Source organism: Staurois parvus, unplaced genomic scaffold (genome assembly GCF_062004578.1).
Source record: "Staurois parvus isolate SC_StPar_1 unplaced genomic scaffold, SC_StPar_1.0 ptg000377l, whole genome shotgun sequence".
Lineage (NCBI taxonomy): Eukaryota > Metazoa > Chordata > Amphibia > Anura > Ranidae > Staurois > Staurois parvus.
In genome coordinates, this window is record NW_028318173.1 from 647501 (window position 1) to 666737 (window position 19237).

A 19237-nucleotide genomic window follows, 5' to 3' on the forward strand; every position below is an offset into this window, starting at 1 on the left:
AAAAAAAAATAGCAAAAAAAACAAACTAGCACAAAAAAAACTAGCAAAAAAAAAAACTAGCACAAAAAAAAACTAGCAAAAAAAACAAACTAGCACAAAAAAAAACTAGCAAAAAAAAAAAAAAAAAAACTAGCAAAAAAATAAACTAGCAAAAAAAAAAAAAAAAACTAGCAGGGGATCTAAACCCCTAGTACTCCATCCAAAACTTAAAAAAAAAAAAAATTGGCACATACACACACTTTAACAAATGTTGACTCTGAATGTAAATCTGAATAAAAGGTTGCGCCTACATCAAAAGGATTCGGCGTTCATAAAGCCGGCGGTGATGCCGGGGAATGTAACGTGCTCGGCTCCTTTATTGCGGGATAATTACTTTGGAATGACTTTTTTTTTTTTTTTTTTTAGTGAAGTTATTAACAGGCACAGCGGTAAACAAACAATACGGCGACTTTCTTTGAATTTTTCATTTCCATGTGTTCTCCTATGAACCTATTACTGAGCGCTGCTGGAGGAATATGAGTTACAAAGTCTCGCCGAAGCCTAAGCAGGTGTATTTTATGAATGATGGCGACGCCTGGGTATGCCCTTGGTTTTCCAAAACAGCGATGGCTGCTGAAGGGTGTACAGCCAGGGTGACCATACAACATTCGACTTCTAAGAGAACGCGCATAGAAAAATCTGTGAAAATTCTCCGTAGATTTGATGACTTGACAAAATGTTTTTGAAATCTGGTTTGCTTTTAACAGTCGGTTTTGAAATAGATGGACGTTCCGAAAATGAAAGACTACATTCATTGTTGAAACATTTTTTTGAACGCATGAATGTTTAAATTTTCTCATCACTGTGGTCAAAAATGAATGCCCCCCCTCATTCGACCCCACTAACAATTAGTAGATTGAACGAACGTTCTTCAAATGTAAAATTTCAAAACAAAATTCTGCTAGTGTAAAGCTAGCTCAACCACCTGTTTAGCAAGGTACGTTTATGAACGGCATGGTGGACAAGTGGTTAATTCAAGCTGGGAAGGGAATCTTCTGTGGATCTTCCTGGGAAGAGAATCTTCTGTGGACCTTCCTGGGAAGAGAATCTTCTGTGGACCTTCTGGGAAGGAAAGGGAATCTTCTGTGGACCTTCTGGGAAGGAAAGGGAATCCTCTGTGGACCTTCTGGGAAGGAAAGGGAATCCTCTTTGGACCTTCTGGGAAGGAAAGGGAATCCTCTTTGGACCTTCTGGGAAGGAAAGGGAATCCTCTTTGGACCTTCTGGGAAGGAAAGGGAATCCTCTGTGGACCTTCTGGGAAGGAAAGGGAATCCTCTGTGGACCTTCTGGGAAGGAAAGGGAATCCTCTGTGGACCTTCTGGGAAGGAAAGGGAATCCTCTGTGGACCTTCTGGGAAGGAAAGGGAATCCTCTGTGGACCTTCTGGGAAGGAAAGGGAATCCTCTGTGGACCTTCTGGGAAGGGAAGGGAATCTTCTGTGGACCTTCTGGGAAAGGAAGGGAATCCTCTGTGGACCTTGTGGGAAGGGAATCCTCTGTGGACCTTCTGGGAAGGGAAGGGAATCCTCTGTGGACTTCCGGGGGGGGGGAATCTTCTGTGGACCTTCTGGGAAGGGAATCTTCTGTGGACCTTCTGGGAAGGGAAGGGCATCTTCTGTGGACCTTCTGGGAAAGGAAGGGAATCCTCTGTAGACCTTCTGGAAAGGGAATGCTCTGTGGACCTTCTGGGAAGGGAATCTTCTGTGGACCTTCTTTGAAGGGAAGGGAATCCTCTCTGGACCTTCTGGGAGGGGAATAGAATCCTCTGTGGACCTTCTGGGAGGGGAATAGAATCTTCTGTGGGCCTTCCTGGGGAGGGAATCTTCTGTTGACCTTCCTGGGGAGGGAATCTTCTGTTGACCTTCCTGGGGAGGGAATCTTCTGTTGACCTTCCTGGGGAGGGAATCTTCTGTTGACCTTCCTGGGGAGGGAATCTTCTGTTGACCTTCCTGGGGAGGGAATCTTCTGTTGACCTTCCTGGGGAGGGAATCTTCTGTTGACCTTCCTGGGGAGGGAATCTTCTGTGGACCTTCCTGGGGAGGGAATCCTCTGTGGACCTTCTGGGAAGGGAATCCTCTGTGGACCTTCTGGGAAGGGAATCCTCTGTGGACCTTCTGGGAAGGGAATCCTCTGTGGACCTTCTGGGAAGGGAAAGGAAACTTCTGTGGACCTTCTGGGAAGGGAAAGGAAACTTCTGTGGACCTTCTGGGAAGGGAAAGGAAACTTCTGTGGACCTTCTGGGAAGGGAAAGGAAACTTCTGTGGACCTTCTGGGAAGGGAAAGGAAACTTCTGTGGACCTTCTGGGAAGGGAAAGGAAACTTCTGTGGACCTTCTGGGAAGGGAAAGGAAACTTCTGTGGACCTTCTGGGAAGGGAAAGGAAACTTCTGTGGACCTTCTGGGAAGGGAAAGGAATCTTCTGTGGACCTTCTGGGAAGGGAATCTTCCGTTGATCTCCTGGGGAAGACAGGAGATCAACACTGCCACCCTTGCAGGTGCGGCAGCAGGGGAGGTAAGTATTCATGCTCTTCTTATGTGCACTTTTTTTTATTTTGCTGTCTCAGATTGCTGACAAAGTCACTTTAAAGTCTATATCTTGCCAAAACTTTTTTATTTTTAAAGTTTTGGATAGAGCAGAGAAGAGTTAAAACCTCCATCACATTTTTATTGCTGCTATAGACATCATTTAAATACAATTTTTTTGGACTCTGAGCACACTGTTAATAAAACATGACTTTATTGCTATTAGTCTAAAAGCAATTCGACTTGTCATTGTCTCGAATCTACATTAAAGAGAATGCAACCTCCAAAACCATCCAAAGGAAAATAAAAAGCATACTTTTACAGTCCAATATATGCGGTTGTGTGCCCCATCTACCAGCACCTCATTTAGCAGGAAACTTTCATATCCTGGGAACAAGTATTGAGCCACTGACTTGGTTCAGACCGAAATTTGGCTGTTCAGACATTTGGCCCTAAAAAGCTGTCCAAACCTGCCTGGCCTTATGTGAAAAAGTAATTCCCCCCCCCCCCCCCTGCTAAATTATGAATGATTTTTGGAAAGCGGAGTTAAATTTCACTTGCTACACCCAGGCCAGATTACTGCCAGACCCGTTGAATCAAGAAATTACTTAAATAGAAGCAGTAAGACAAAGCGAAGCAACAAAAAAGCAACAACTCGTGCCGAGATCTAAAGAAATTCAAGAACAGATGAGAAACAAAGTTATTGACATGTATCGGTCTGGAAAGGGTTGTAAAGCCATTTTTAAGGCTTTGTGATTCCAGCAAACCCGGGTGAGAGCCATTATCCACAAATGGAGAAAACTTGGAAAAGTGGTGAACCTTCCCAGGAGTGGGTGACCTACCAAATGACTCCAAGAGCACAACGAGGACTCCAGGAGGTCATAAAAGAACCCAGAACATCTAAAGAACTGCGGGCCTCACTTGCCTCAGTTAAGGTCCATGTTCATGATTCAACAATTAGAAAGAGATTGGGCAAAAATGGCCTCCATGGGAGAGTTCCAAGGCCAAAGCCACTGCTGACCAAAAAGAACACAAAGGCTCGTCTCACATTTGCCAAAAAACAACTTGATTATCCCCGAGACTTTTGGGCAAATATTCTGTGAAGTGATAAGACAAAAGATGGACTTTTTGGAAAGTGTTTGTCCCGTTACATCAACGCAGCATTTCATGAAAGAACATCATCCCAACGGTGAAACATGGTGGTGGTAGTGTGATGGCCTGGATGGTCAGGACCTGGACAACTCTCCGTCATTGATGGAACCATGAATTCTGCGCTCTACCAGAAAATCCTGAAGGAGAACGTACGACCATCAGTTCCCAACCTCAAGTGATGTGGACAGGACAATGATTTGAAACAAACCAGCAAGTCCACCTTTGAATGGCTCAAAACCACAAAATGAAGATTTTGGAGTAGCCTAGTCAAAGTCCAAACCTAAATCCGATGGAGATGCTGCGGGATGACCCTAAACAGGCTGGAAAACCCTCCAATGTGGCTGAATGGAAACAATTCTAAGTGGGCCGAAACTCCTCCACATGTGAAAGTCTCATCACCAGTTATGGCAAATGCTGGATTGCAGTTGTTGCTGCCAAGGGTGGCCCAACCAGTTATTAGGATTAGGGGGCAATTACTTTTTCACACAGGACCAGGCAGGTTTGGACAGATTTTTCCTTTAACCACTTGGGCACTGTCACCCCCTTCCTGCCCAGGCCAATGTTCAGCTTTCAGTGCTGTCGCACTTTGAATTTCAACTGCGCGGTCATGCAACGCTGTACCCATATGGCATTTTTGTCATTTTTTTCCCACACACAGAGCTTTCTTTTCGTGGTAATCACCACTTTTTTTTCTTCGTTAATAGGGCAAAAAAATAAAACAAACATTTTGAAAAAAAAAAAAAGTTTTCTTTGTTTCTATTAATTTTGCAAAAAGGTAATTTTTCTCCTTCACTGATGTGCGTTGATGAGACAGAACTGATGGGCACTGATGGTCGGCAAAGATGGGTACTGACAGGCACAGATTGGCAGCATTGTTGGGCACTCATGTGCAGCACTGTTGGGCACTGATGGGCAGTACTGTTGGGCACTGATGGGAAGCACTGTTGGGAGCTGATGGAATCACTGTTGGGCACTGATAATGCAGCACTGTTGGGCACTCATGGGCAGCACTGTTGGGCACTGATGGGAAGCACTGTTGGGAACTGATGGGAAGCACTGTTGGGAACTGATGGGAAGCACTGTTGGGCACTGATAATGCAGCACTGTTGGGCACTCATGGGCAGCACTGTTGGGCACTGATGGGAAGCACTGTTGGGAACTGATGGGAAGCACTGTTGGGAACTGATGGAAACACTGTTGGGCACTGATAATGCAGCACTGTTGGGCACTCATGGGCAGCACTGTTGGGCACTGATGGGAAGCACTGTTGGGAACTGATGGGAAGCACTGTTGGGAACTGATGGGAAGCACTGTTGGACACTGATAATGCAGCACTGTTGGGCACTCATGGGCAGCACTGTTGGGCACTGATGGGAAGCACTGTTGGGAACTGATGGGAAGCACTGTTGGGAGCTGATGGAAACACTGTTGGGCACTGATAATGCAGCACTGTTGGGCACTCATGGACAGCACTGTTGGGCACTGATGGGAAGCACTGTTGGGAACTGATGGGAAGCACTGTTGGGCACTGATAATGCAGCACTGTTGGGAACTGATGGGAAGCACTGTTGGGAACTGATGGGAAGCACTGTTGGGAACTGATGGGAAGCACTGTTGGGCACTGATGATGCAGCACTGTTGGGCACTCATGGGCTGCACTGTTGGGCACTCATGGGCTGCACTGTTGGGCACTCATGGGCTGCACTGTTGGGCACTGATTTGCAGCACTGTTGGGAACTGATGGGAACTGATGGGAAGCACTGTTGGGAGCTGATGGAAACACTGTTGGGCACTCATGTGCAGCACTGTTGGGCACTGATGATGCAGCACTGTTGGGCACTCATGGGCAGCATTGTTGGGCACTGACGGGCAGCACTGTTGGGCACTGACGGGCAGCACTGTTGGGCACTGACGGGCAGCACTGTTGGGCACTGATGGGAAGCACTGTTGGGCACTGATGATGCAGCACTGTTGGGCACTGATGATGCAGCACTGTTGGGCACTCATGGGCAGCACTGTTGGGCACTCATGGGCAGCACTGTTGGGCACTCATGGGCAGCACTGTTGGGCACTCATGGGCAGCACTGTTGGGCACTCATGGGCATTTTTGGGGCTGCACTGTTAATCAGTACCCTGATTATCAGTACAGATGTCTGCTTTGACAGTTGCCAGTTACCAGCAGTACTTTCCTCACACTGTGACAGCATGAGGAATGTACTGCCGATAAAGCTGATCACATGGCAAAAGGCTGCTGTGATTGGCCCTTTACCATGTCATGTGATCAGCTGGTGGACACAGTGATCACAGACAGCACTAGGTGAGCACCGCGGGGGGGGGGCGTTCTGGGAGAACGTCATATGACTCCTCCCCAGAACTGGACTACCGTGCTGTAGCTGTCGTTTGGCTATAGCGCGGTAGTCAAGTGGTTAGTAAATGAAATCGCCAAGAGACTTTGGTCACATAAAGGGTCCTGCACTGCTTTGATGCGACTTTGATGCTACTTGACTGCAAGAGAGTGTAAAGTCGCATTAAAGTCACACTACAGGAACAGAACTGTCATACTTTTCTATTAGCAACCCCCCCCCCCCCTCAAAACCCAGACGCGGGAAAAACGCATCAGCCGCAACCTGCATAAACGTTAGTTAACTTAGCCTCAGCCCGGGTTCACATTGATGCGGCACGGAATTCGCATCTGTTTCTGTGCGATTTCCGCACCGCAACATAATTGCACCCCATTCCGAAACTGCTGCGGGTGAGTATTTTAAGTTAACACCCCAAAAATCAGTTCGCAAAACGCAGTGCAATGTGCAGAATCGGATCGCATGGGTGTGATCTGTGCGATTTCCACACCGCTTAATAATCGCACCCCATTCATACGAATTGCTGCGGGTGTGTATTTCAAGTTAACGACACAAGTGCAGAATTGGATCGCGTGAGTGTGAACACTGATGCAATCTCGATTCTGGTGCGCATAAAAAAAAAACGGGTCCTGCATTCTTTTGGTGCGGATGTGGTGCGATTGGAGCCATACGAAATGTACGGCTCAAACTGCACCGCACAGAAATCGCATGTGATTTGCACAGAAATGTGGTGCGGTTCCTGTGCGAATCCCATGTGATGTGCCACACCGATGTGAACCTCCATGCGATCCGATTCTGGTACCGACTAAAAAAAGGGTGCCAAATTTGCATATTTCCGCTCCGCATTGTAATCGCACCCCATTCATATGCGAAACACGGTGCGATGTGCAGAATCGGATCGCATGGGTGTTCACATTCTTGATTCTGCGGAAAAAAAAAGGCTCCTGCTCTTTTTTGGTGCGGATGCGATGCGATTTGAGCCATACGAAATGTACGGCTCAAACTGCACTGCACAGAAATCGCATGTGATGTGCCGCACTAATGTGAACACCCATGCGATCTGATTCTAGTGCAGACAAGAAAAAAAAAAGGCTCCTGCACTTTTTTGGTGCGGATGCGGTGCGATTTGAGCCACGGCTCAAATTGCACCGCACAAAAATGGCAATGCGGTGCGATTCCTGTGCGACCTGCGATGTGCCGCACCAGTGTGAAGCTAGGGGTAGACAATTGTTTTTTTTCCAAACATTCCATTTTTGGTCATAAGGGGGCGGAGTTCCTCTATTTTTGGTCATAAGGTGGCGGAGTTCCTCTATTTTTGGTTGTAAGGGGCGAAGTTCCTCTATTTTTGGTCATAAGGTGGCGGAGTTCCTCTATTTTTGGTCATAAGGGGCAGAGTTCCTCTATTATTGGTCATAAGGGGGCGGAGTTCCTCTATTTTTGGTCATAAGGGGGCGGAGTTCCTCTATTTTTGGTCATAAGGGGGCGGAGTTCCTCTATTTTTGGTCATAAGGGGGCGGAGTTCCTCTATTTTTGGTCATAAGGGGGCGGAGTTCCTCTATTTTTGGTCATAAGGGGGCAGAGTTCCTCTATTTTTGGCCATAAAGGGGGCGGAGTTCCTCTATTTTTGGCCATAAGGGGGAGGAGTTCCTATATTTTTGGTCGTATGGGGCGGAGATCCTCTATTTTTGGCCTAAGGGGGCAGAGTTCCTCTATTTTTGGTAGTATGAGGCGGGGTTCCTCTAATTTTGGTCATAAGGGGGCGGAGTTACGCTATTTCGGCCATAAGGGGGCGGAGTTACGCTATTTTTTTTATCATAAGGGGGCGGGGTTCCTCTATTTTTGGTCATAAGGGGCGGAGTTCCTCTATTTTTGGTCATAAGGGGCGGAGTTCCTCTATTTTTGGTCATAAGGGGCGGAGTTCCTCTATTTTTGGTCATAAGGGGCGGAGTTCCTCTATTTTTGGTCATAAGGGGCGGAGTTCCTCTATTTTTGGTCATAAGGGGGCGGAGTTCCTCTATTTTTGGTCATAAGGGGCGGAGTTCCTCTATTTTTGGTCATAAGGGGCGGAGTTCCTCTATTTTTGGCCATAAGGGGGCGGTGTTCCGCTATTTTTGGCCATAAGGGGGCGGAGTTCCTCTATTTTTGGTCATAAGGGGCGGAGTTCCTCTATTTTTGGCCACAAAGGGGGCGGAGTTCCTCTATTTTTGGCCATAAGGGGGCAGAGTTCCTCTATTTTTGGTAGTATGGGGCGGAGTTACGCTATTTTGGCCATAAGGGGGTGGAGTCACGCTATTTTTGGTCACAAGGGGCGGAGTGTCGCTATTTTGGCCATAAGGGGGTGGAGTTACGCTATTTTTGGTCATAAGGGGGCGGGGTTCCTCTATTTTTGGTCATAAGGGGCGGAGTTACGCTAATTTTGGTCATAAGGGGTGGAGTTCCTCTATTTTTGGTCATAAGGGGTGGAGTTCCTCTATGTTTGGTCATAAGGGGCGGGGTTCCTCTATTTTTGGTCGTATGGGGCGGAGTTCCTCTTTTTTTTGGTCATAAGGGGGCAGAGTCCCTCTATTTTTGGTCATAAGGGGGCGCAGTCCCTCTATTTTTGGTCATAAGGGGCGGAGTTATGCTAATTTTGGTCATAAGGGGGTGGGGTTACGCTATTTTTGGTCATAAGGGGCGGGGTTCCTTTATTTTTAGGTGCGTTCTCAAAGTCGGTCATTTTTTCTTTCTATCCCTCTGCAGACGAATTTAAATCTTTCATGAGACGCCTCCCCAGCAGCCACTTCCTGAGCATCGGAGCCATTCACCAGCACTGGGGGAACGACTGGGAGCTGCAAAGTCGCTACAAGCTGCTGCAGAACGCTCTGGACGTCCAGCGACAGAAGATGCAGCACACGGCGCGGAAGCTGTTCAGTCTGAGCCTGCGCTGCAAACACAATCCCAACCACCAGCTACCCAGAGAAAGGTGAGGCGGCTTTTCTTTTTCCTTCCCATCAGCAATGTGCTAATGAAATCTTCACCTACCTGATTTAAGGTCCGTCGATGTGATCACTGGGCCTCTGTGCTTCTCTATGCAATGCAGGAAGATCACGGCTGGTGGGAGGGGCCGGCAGGGGGCTGTATATAGATTTCTGAAAACATTCCAGCTTCCTGCCTCAGTATCCCTCTCAAGAGCCCTGATGCAAGCAGTGGGAGGAGTTATGCAAATATCAAAAACACTTGGATGGGGTGAAGTAGATTCTGCCCGCAAGTGATGTCATCACTGGGTCTCTGTGCTTCTATATGTGATGCAGGCAAATCACGGCTGGTGGGAGGGGCCAACAGGGTGCTGTACGTAGCTTCCTGAAAACATCCCGGCACCCTGCCCCAGTACTCCTCTCAAGAGCCCTAGATTCTGCCTGTAAGTGTTATCATCACTGGGTCTCTGTGCTTCTCTATGTGATGCAGGCAAATCAGGGCTGGTGGGAGGGGCGACAGGGTGCTGTACGTAGCTTCCTGAAAACATCACATCCCCCTGCCCCAGTACTCCTTTCAAGAGGCCTGATGCAAGCAGTGGGAGGAGTTATGCAAATATCAAAAACACTGATGGGGTGAAGAGGGTCTCCTAGATTCTGCCTGTAAGTGATGTCATCACTGGGCCTCTGTGCTTCTCTATGCAATGTGGGCAAATCATGGCTGCTGGGAGGGGCCAGCAGGGGCTGTACATAGCTTCTTGAAAACATCCCAGCACCCTGCCCTAGTACTCTTTTCAAGAGCCCTAGATTCTGCCCACAAGTGTTATCACTGGGCCTCTGTGCTTCTCTATATGATGCAGGCAGATCATGGCTGGTGGGAGGGGCCAGGAGGATGCTGTATATAGATTCCTGAAACCATCCCAGCCCCCTGCCCCAGTACTCCTCTCAAGAGCCCTAGATTCTGTCTGTAAGTGATGTCATCACTGGGTCTCTGTGCTTCTCTATGTGATGCAGGCAAATCATGGCTGGTGTGAGGGGCCAGAAGGGTGCTGTATATAGACTCCTGAAAAAAAAAAAAACCAGCACCCTGCCTCAGGACCCCTCAGCCCTGATGCAAGCAGTGGGAGAAGTTATGCAAATATCAAAAACACTGATGGGGTGAAAAGGGTCTCCTAGATAGTGCCTGCAAGTGATGTCATCACTGGGCCTCTGATGCAATGTAGGCAAATAATGGCTGGTGGGAGGGGTCGGCAGCGAGCTGTATATAGATTCCTGAAAACATCCCAGCACCCTGCCCTAGTACTCCTCTCAAGAGCCCTGATGCAAAAAAGTGGGAGAAGTTATGCAAATATCAAAAACACTTTGATGGGGTGAAGGGGGCCTCCTAGATAGTGCCTGCAAGTGATGTCATCACTGGGCCTCTGTCCTTCTCTATTCAAAGCGGGGCAGATCATGGCTGGTGGGAAGAGCTGGCAGGGGGCTGTACATAGCCCCCTCCTGTCAGTGAGAGCTCCCAGTGTGCCCCCCTCTGCAAAAAAATGTTTTTAAATGTAGCTTTATATTTCTTGCTATTTCCATAACCTACCACCAGAGAACAACCCAAAATAATTCCTCCAGCTCTTGATGATCGCAGCCATACCACATGTTATGTTAGTTGTTTGTACCCGCAGTGCGGCCCAGAAACAATAGAGCGCATTTCGCTTTTTTAAAAATGTATCCTGCCTAAAATACACTGATATGAATTAAAAAATTAAAAACCCAAAAAAATACTGACCAAAAAAGAAAAAAAAAATGATCATGACCTTGACCCAAACACTAACCTTTTTTTTATCCTGTCTAAAATAAACTGACACTGATACTAAGTAAAAAAATAAAATACTGACCAAAAAAATAAAAATAAATATATATATATATATATATATATATATATATATATATATATATATATATATATATATATATATATACACACACACACATACACACACACACACACATATATATATACAGTTGTGTTGAAAATACTAGCAGTCAGACATCACTAACTGGATCAATCACTGTTTTTGGTGGAAATGATATTTCTACATGGCAAATAATTTCCTAGCAGGTGTAGTAGAGTAATAGAAATCCAACAGACCCAACAGTCATGACATGCATGCTGCTGATTCTGTGTCATTGAATCACTCATTGAAAGGGGCGTGTTCACAATAATAGCAGTGTGGAGTTCTATTATTGAGGTCATTCATTCTTTGAAAAACAGGTGGCAATTATTGCCCTTATTTAAGGAAGGAAGGCAGCAAATGTTGTACATGCTGGTTACAGTGCATTTCTCTCTGAAATTCTGAGGAAAATGGGTCGTTCCAGACATTGTTCTGAAGAACGGCGTACCTTGATTAAAAAGTTGATTGGAGAGGGGAAAACATATAAAGAAGTGCAGAAAATGATCGGCTGCTCAGCTAAAATGATGGCAAATGCTTTAAAATGGCAACCAAAACCTGAAAGACGTGGAAGAAAGCGAAAAACTCCCATTGGAATGGATAGAAGGATAGCCAAAATGGCGCGGACTCAGCCAACAATCAGCTCCAGGAAGATGAAAGAAGGTGTGACGTTCCCTGTGAGGACTGTTACAATTAGAAGACGCCTATGTGAAGCCAAGCTATCTGCAAGAAGCCCCCGCAAAGTCCCACTGTTGAACAAAAGACGTGCTGAAGAGGTTACAATCTGCCAAAGAGCACATTGACCGGCCTAAAGAGAAATGGCGCAACATTTTGTGGACTGATGAAAGTAAGATTGTTCTTTTTGGGTCTAGTGGGCGGAGACAGTTTGTCAGATGACCCCCAAACACTGAATTCAAGCCACAGTACACTGTGAAGACTGTGAAGCATGGTGGTGCAAGCATCATGATATGGGGATGTTTCTCATACTACGGTGTTGGGCCTATTTATCACATACCAGGGATCATGGATCAGTTTGAATCCATCAGAATACTTGAAGAGGTCATGCTGCCTTATGCTGAAGAGGAAATGCCCTTGAAATGGGTGTTCCAACAAGACAACGACCCCAAACACACCAGTAAACGTGCAACATCTTGGTTCCAGACCAACAAGACTGACGTTATGGAGTGGCCAGCCCAATCCCCGGATCTTAATCCAATAGAAAACTTGTGGGGTGACATCAAAAATGCAGTTTCTGAGGCAAAACCAAGAAATAGAGAAGAACTGTGGAATGTGGTCCAATCCTCCTGGGCTGGAACACCTGATCACAGGGGCCAGAAGTTGGGTGACTCCATGCAACACAGATGTACAGCAGTTCTCAGAAACAGTGCGACTACAACCAAATATTCATGAAGTCATTCAAAGGAAAGCAAAATCTTCAAACATTTCTCAGTTTATATAGTGAATGTTTGAGTTTGTAAAGAAGAATACAAACACTGCGATTTTTTTGAACCGTCTAATATTCACTTTTCTTCCATTTTTTTTAGAGGAACAACACAAATTTGATGTATTTTTCTTCATGTTGTGATTTGGAATAGAATGTGTCGTGTTCCCAATGCATTTGTGTGGATGGAAATAAAAGCTATTAGAAGGATTTTCAGCTTTATTCACTTTTTTCAGCACACTGCTATTATTGTGAACACAACTCTATATATACACACGCACACACATATACACACACACACGTACATACAATATATACATACGCACCGAGGACCAAAGCAATTTAAGCATCTTTGAAAAAAAAAATATATCTTTTTCCCAAAAGCCCCAATTCATGATAAAAATGATAACATTTTGCGTAGAGGAGTGAACATTCTGACATGCCGAGATGAGAAAAAAAACCCCAAATGTAAAATCTCACATAATGAACTGTGAGCTTAAGTATGAAACAAACTGTTCCAACAGTCTTCCTGGTCCGGATTCACACAGAATACAATCTTCCCGGCCCGGATTCACACGCACAGTACAATCTTCCCGGCCCGGATTCACACACACAGTACAATCTTCCCGGCCCGGATTCTCACACAGTACAATCTTCCCGGCCCGGATTCACACACAGAACAATCTTCCTGGCCCGGATTCACATACAGTACAATCTTCCCAGATTCACACACAGTACAATATTCCTGGCCCGGATTCACACACAGTACAATCTTCCTGGCCCGGATTCACACACAGTACAATCTTCCCAGATTCAAACACAGAACAATCTTCCTGGCCCGGATTCACACACACAGAACAATCTTCCTGGCCCGGATTCACACACACAGAACAATCTTCCTGGCCCGGATTCACACACACAGAACAATCTTCCTGACCTGGATTCACACACACACAGAACAATCTTCCTGACCCGGATTCACACACACACAGAACAATCTTCCTGACCCGGATTCACACACAGTACAATCTTCCCGGATTCACACACAGTACAATCTTCCCGGATTCACACACAGTACAATATTGCTGGCCCGGATTCACACACAGTACAATCTTTCTGGCCCAGATTCACACACAGTACAATCTTTCCGGCCCAGATTCACACACAGTACAATCTTTCCGGCCCAGATTCACACACAGTACAATCTTTCCGGCCCAGATTCACACACAGTACAATCTTTCCGGCCCAGATTCACACACAGTACAATCTTTCCGTCCCAGATTCACACACCGTACAATTTTCCTGGCCCGGATTCACACACACAGTACAATCTTCCTGGCCCGGATTCACACACACAGTACAATCTTCCTGGCCCGGATTCTCACACAGTACAATCTTCCTGGCCCGGATTCACACACAGTACAATCTTCCCAGATTCACACACAGTACAATTCCTGGCCCGGATTCACATACAGTACAATCTTCCTGGCCCGGATTCACACACAGTACAATCTTCCCAGATTCAAACACAGAACAATCTTCCTGGCCCGGATTCACACACAGTACAATCTTCCTGGCCCGGATTCACACACAGAACAATCTTCCTGACCCGGATTCACACACACAGAACAATCTTCCTGACCCGGATTCACACACACAGAACAATCTTCCTGACCCGGATTCACACACACAGAACAATCTTCCTGACCCAGATTCACACACACAGAACAATCTTCCTGACCCGGATTCACACACACACACAGAACAATCTTCCTGACCCGGATTCACTCACACACACACACACACACACACACACACACACACACAGAACAATCTTCCTGACTCGGATTCACACACACACACAGAACAATCTTCCTGACCCGGATTCACACACAGAACAATCTTCCTGGCCCGGATTCACACACAGTACAATCTTCCTGACCCGGATTAAACACACAGTACAATCTTCCTGACCCGGATTAAACACACAGTACAATCTTCCTGGCCCGGATTAACACACAGTACAATCTTCCTGGCCTGGATTCACACACACACTACATAGGAGCTGGATAGCAGAATATTTTGTATTAAATCTAGACTGGAAAGGTCTTGAAATAAAAATCGGGGACACATTTCAGTGCGTGTCCTTAATATGGTCTTCATGGTCACCTACTGTATGCCAGGCTTCTTCGTGTCGGGTTTAATGTCGCCTTCTGTCACTCAGCCAGCCTAAACGCTTCTATGTGCAATTTCTGCCTGCTGCAATCAACATCGTCATTATCAGAGACAGTTCGACCACATTACCATCAGTCAGCATCTTTCTAAATGTTGATGGTGCGCTCCCTAGGGCAACATGCATAAGTAGCACATTATTAAAACCGACGTCATGCTGCTGGCCGTATCTACGGCACCTAACCAAGAACTAAGGGCCTATGTCAACATCCAAACCCACTTGAAGAGGGCCAACTGCAGGCCAAAAGCATGTCAATACGTTTTGAATGATCTCAGAAGCACCTCAAAACGATGCCTTCAGCACAAGCCCAAAGTTCTCAACAGCCGTAGGAGTCTAAATATATTTATCCAATACAAGTCCAAGTCCAAGCCTCTTCTTCTTCATAGCAGACCTTACATGAAAATGCAAGATCCTGTGTTTTGATTGCACCCCTCATGGTGTTGGTCCTTGAGCTATGCCGGCATTATCAAATTGGAGGTTGACCAACCATAGCTCAAGAAAATCTTAGCATCCTCTGGAGGAATTCTGAAAATGCAAGATCCTATTTTTTTGATTGCACCCCTCATGGTGTTGGTCCTTGAGCTATGCAGGCATTATCAAATGGGAGGTTGACCAACCATAGCTCAAGAAACCCTTAGGATCTTGCATTTTCAGAATTCCTCTAGAGGTTGCTAAGGGTTTCTTGAGCTATGGTTGGTCATCCTCCCATTTGATAATGCCTGCATAGCTCAAGGACCAACACCATGAGGGGTGCAATCAAAAAAATAGGATCTTGCATTTTCAGAATTCCTCCAGAGGATGCTAAGATTTTCTTGTGCTATGGTTGGTCAACCTCCCATTTGATAATGCCTGCATAGCTCAAGGACTAACATCATGAGGGGTGCAATAAAAAAAATAGGTTCTTGCATTTTTAGAATTCCTCTAGAGGTTGCTATTTTTTTGATTGCACCCCTCGTGGTGTTGGTCCTTGAGCTTTGCAGACATTATCAAATTGGAGGTTGATCAACCATAGCTTAAGAAACCCTTACCAACCTCTGGAGGAATTCTGAAAATGCAAGATACTATTTTTTGATTGCACCCCTCATGGTGTTGGTCCTTGAGCTATGCCGGCATTATCAAATGGGAGGTTGATCAACCATAGCATCAGAAACCCTTACCAACCTCTGGAAGAATTCTGAAAATGTAAGATTCTTTTTTTTATTGCAATTTTTTGATTGCACCCCTCATGGTGTTGGTCCTTGAGCTATGTAGGCATTATCAAATGGGAGGTTGACCAACCATAGCTCAAGAAACCCTTAGCAACCTCTGAAGGAATTCTGAAATTCAAGATCCTATGTTTTGATTGCACCCCTCATGGTGTTGGTCCTTGAGCTATGCCGGCATTATCAAATAAGAGGTTGACCAACCATAGCTTCAGAAACCCTTAGCAACCTCTGGAGGAATTCTGAAAATTCAAGATCCTATTTTTTTGATTGCTCCCCTCATGGTGTTGATCAACCATAGCTTCAGAAACCCTTAGCAACCTCTGCAGGAATTCTGAAAATGCAAGATCCTATTTTTTTGATTGCACCCCTCATGGTGTTGGTCCTTGAGCTATGCAGGCATTATCAAATGGGAGGTTGATCAACCATAGCTTCAGAAACCCTTAGCAACCTCTGGAGGAATTCTGGGTTTCCATGGAACCCTGGTTGAGAATCACTGATCCTAAATGTGTGGTGTCCTCTGGGAACTTTTCCAGCAGGTCAGCTGGTGATGTTTGCTCACAGAAAGTTCTCCATGGCACGCTTGAGTTACGTACCTACTCGTATCGGACACATCACTCTTCATGACTAAAACCATTGCCATCCTCCTGGCCATTTACAACATGTCAAGGGATTCTAAACGATTTCAAAAATCATTTCTCCAAAGCATTTCAAAATGATGCCATCGACACAAACCCAAAAGTCGTCCACAGAAGCCTTCAGAGTCTAAATATATTTATCCAAGAGTCCAAGCTTGTTCTCCTTCATAGCAGACCTTGTGCAAAATACAAGATCCTTTTTTTTTTTATTGCTCCCCTCATTAAAAATATATAACAGTAATAATAATACAGAGGTAGAGAAATATGTAATTTTGTGTCACATCAGTTGGAATATTTTTACGAACAGCACATGCCAATTGTCAAACAGCCTTTTTTAGCCTTTTTTTTACCCAGAGGAACCACTAAAATAGCTTTCAGGTGATGGGAGACCCGAGGAAGCAATATACATTGGTAGTTAGTAGGAAGAATAGAACCCTTACAATGGTGGTCGGAATGCCACTCTTTTAAATCGCAGAAGAGACCATTAGTGTTGGCTTTGCCAAGTAGCTTTGGTCCTTGGTTTATGCAGACACCATCAAACGGGAGGTCAATTAGCCACACCTCAAGGAACCCCTAGTAACTTCTGGAGGAACCCTTGAAATAATTTTTAAGTTTTGGGAACCACTAAGGAAACCAATGGGGTTTAGTGGGAAAAACACTCCTTACATTGTTCCCATGTTGTTGTGGACAAGGGTCTCTTCCCCACACCCCTGGGCGGTGGTTGTGGTGGTCTACCGGCAGGGGTGCTTATTGGAATCTGGAAGCCCCCTTTAATCAGGGGGCCCCCAGAACTCGGTCCACCATATGTGAATGAGTATGGGGTACATAGTACCTCTACTCATTCACCAAAAAAGTGAGAAAAAACACAATACCGGATTTTGACAAGTCCTTTATTAAAAAACCACAAAAATAAAATGGCCCCCGGAGTAGATCCACCATCAACCATGATAAGTGCTGACCGCCAACCCAGAAAAAAAAAAAAAAGGGACCCCACACGCAATGAAGGCTCCCACTGTCTGATAGCTCCGCCATCTGACAGTTCTTCTGGAGGAACCCTGGAAATAATTTTTAAGTTTTGGGAACCCCTACGGAAACCAATGGGGTTTAGTGGGAAAAACACTCCTTACATTGTTCTCATGTTGATGAGGACAAGGGTCTCTGCCCCATAGCCCTGGGCGGTGGTTGTGGGGGTCTGTGGGCGAGGGGGCTTATCAGAATCTGAAAGCCACCTTTAACAAGTGGGTCCCCAGATCCCAGCCCCCCTCCATGTGAATGAGTATGGGGTAGAAAAAAAAACACAGCACCAGTTTTTGACTTTTCAAAAGCACCTTGTTCCCATGTTGTTGGTCTCTTCCCCACAACCCTGGGTGGTGGTTGTGGTGGTCTGCCCGCAAAGGGCTTATTTGAATCTGGAAGCCCCCTTTAACAAGGGGGCCCCCAGAACTCGGTCCACCCTATGTGAATGAGCAAGGGTCTCTTCCCCACAACCCTGGATGGTGGTTGTGGTAGTCTTCCGGCGGGGGGCTTATTGGAATCTGGAAGCCCCCTTTAACAAGAGGGCTCCCAGAACTCAGTCCACCCTATGAGTATGGGGTACATACTACCCCTACTCCTTCACCAAAAAAAGTGAGAAAATCGCGACACCAGTTTGACAAGTCAAAAGCACCTTGTTCCCATGTTGTTGAGTACAAAGGTCTCTTCCCCACAACCCTAGGCGATGGTCCTGGTGGTCTGCCGGAAGGGGACTTATTTGACAAGGGAGACCCCAGAACTCGGTCCACCCTATGTAAATTTGTATGGGGTACATAGTGCCCCTACTAATTCACCAAAAAAGTTAGAAAAAACACGACACCAGTTTCTGACAAGCCCTGTATTAAAAAACAAAAAATAAATGTCCCACGAAGTAGATCAAACTTCAACCACGATGAACGCCGGCCACCAAACCAGAGAAAAAAAAAAAAAAGAGGCTCCACACTCGACGAAGGCTCTCACTGTCTGACCGTTATTTAATAACGAAGGGGCAGGCCCAGGGGCGGACTGACCATTTGGAAACTCGGGCACTGCCCAAGGGCCCGGGGTCAGTAAGGGGCCCCATGAGATGCCCCTGGTACCATTTTCATAGGCTTTTTTGAGTTTGGGCAAGGACACGGGCCCCATGATCCCCTATTGCCCGGGGGCCCCATGAGTTGTCAGTTCGCCCCTGGGCGTTACTAGGGGTTCCTTGAGGTGTGGCTAATTGACCTCCCATTTGATGGTGTCAAATGGACCCTCCCGTACCCCAGAGCACCTCCCCCGTGTGGCCCGGTATGGTTGGGAGCGGGGGCCCTTGCTCTCCCCCCCCTTTCCTGACCTGCTCAGATAAAGGAAATCAAAGTGAGAATTGTGGAAGTGGAGGCGGGTACCCGTCACGAAAAGGTATCCACTCCCAGAAAATTATTTTAAGAACTACAACAAATTTGTTAGGGGGCAGGGGAAGAAAGGGAATGGGCAGCGCTTTCATGTTTAGGTGAAGATTCTGTATAAAATGTTTGGTTTTGCACTTTCAAGTCAAGAGCCAGTTTACTCTCCTTCCGAATTTAGGAGGGCTGGATTGCGGCCAGTGGGAGTAGAAAATGCTTCAAACTTGGTGGTCAGTGGTGGTATAAAAAAATCCCCATAATTGGCATCAGTGGGAGGAATAGTGCCCCATCATTGGTGTCAGTGGGAGGAATAGTGCTCCATCATTGGTGTCAGTGGGAGGAATAGTGCCCATCATTGGTGTAAA

General features: G+C 46.2%; 1 protein-coding gene across 4 annotated transcripts in view; it reads left to right on the plus strand.

Annotated features, from left to right (window-relative positions):
• BRINP1 (BMP/retinoic acid inducible neural specific 1) overlaps positions 1-19237 on the plus strand; it is a 317361-nt gene that overhangs the window by 282065 nt on the left and 16059 nt on the right. For all 4 annotated transcript variants that reach the window (XM_089685522.1, XM_089685519.1, XM_089685521.1 and 1 more), the window contains one exon: positions 8811-9033. In XM_089685522.1, the coding sequence (XP_089541648.1) occupies positions 8811-9033 (223 nt within the window). The remainder of the gene's footprint in view (positions 1-8810; positions 9034-19237) is intronic.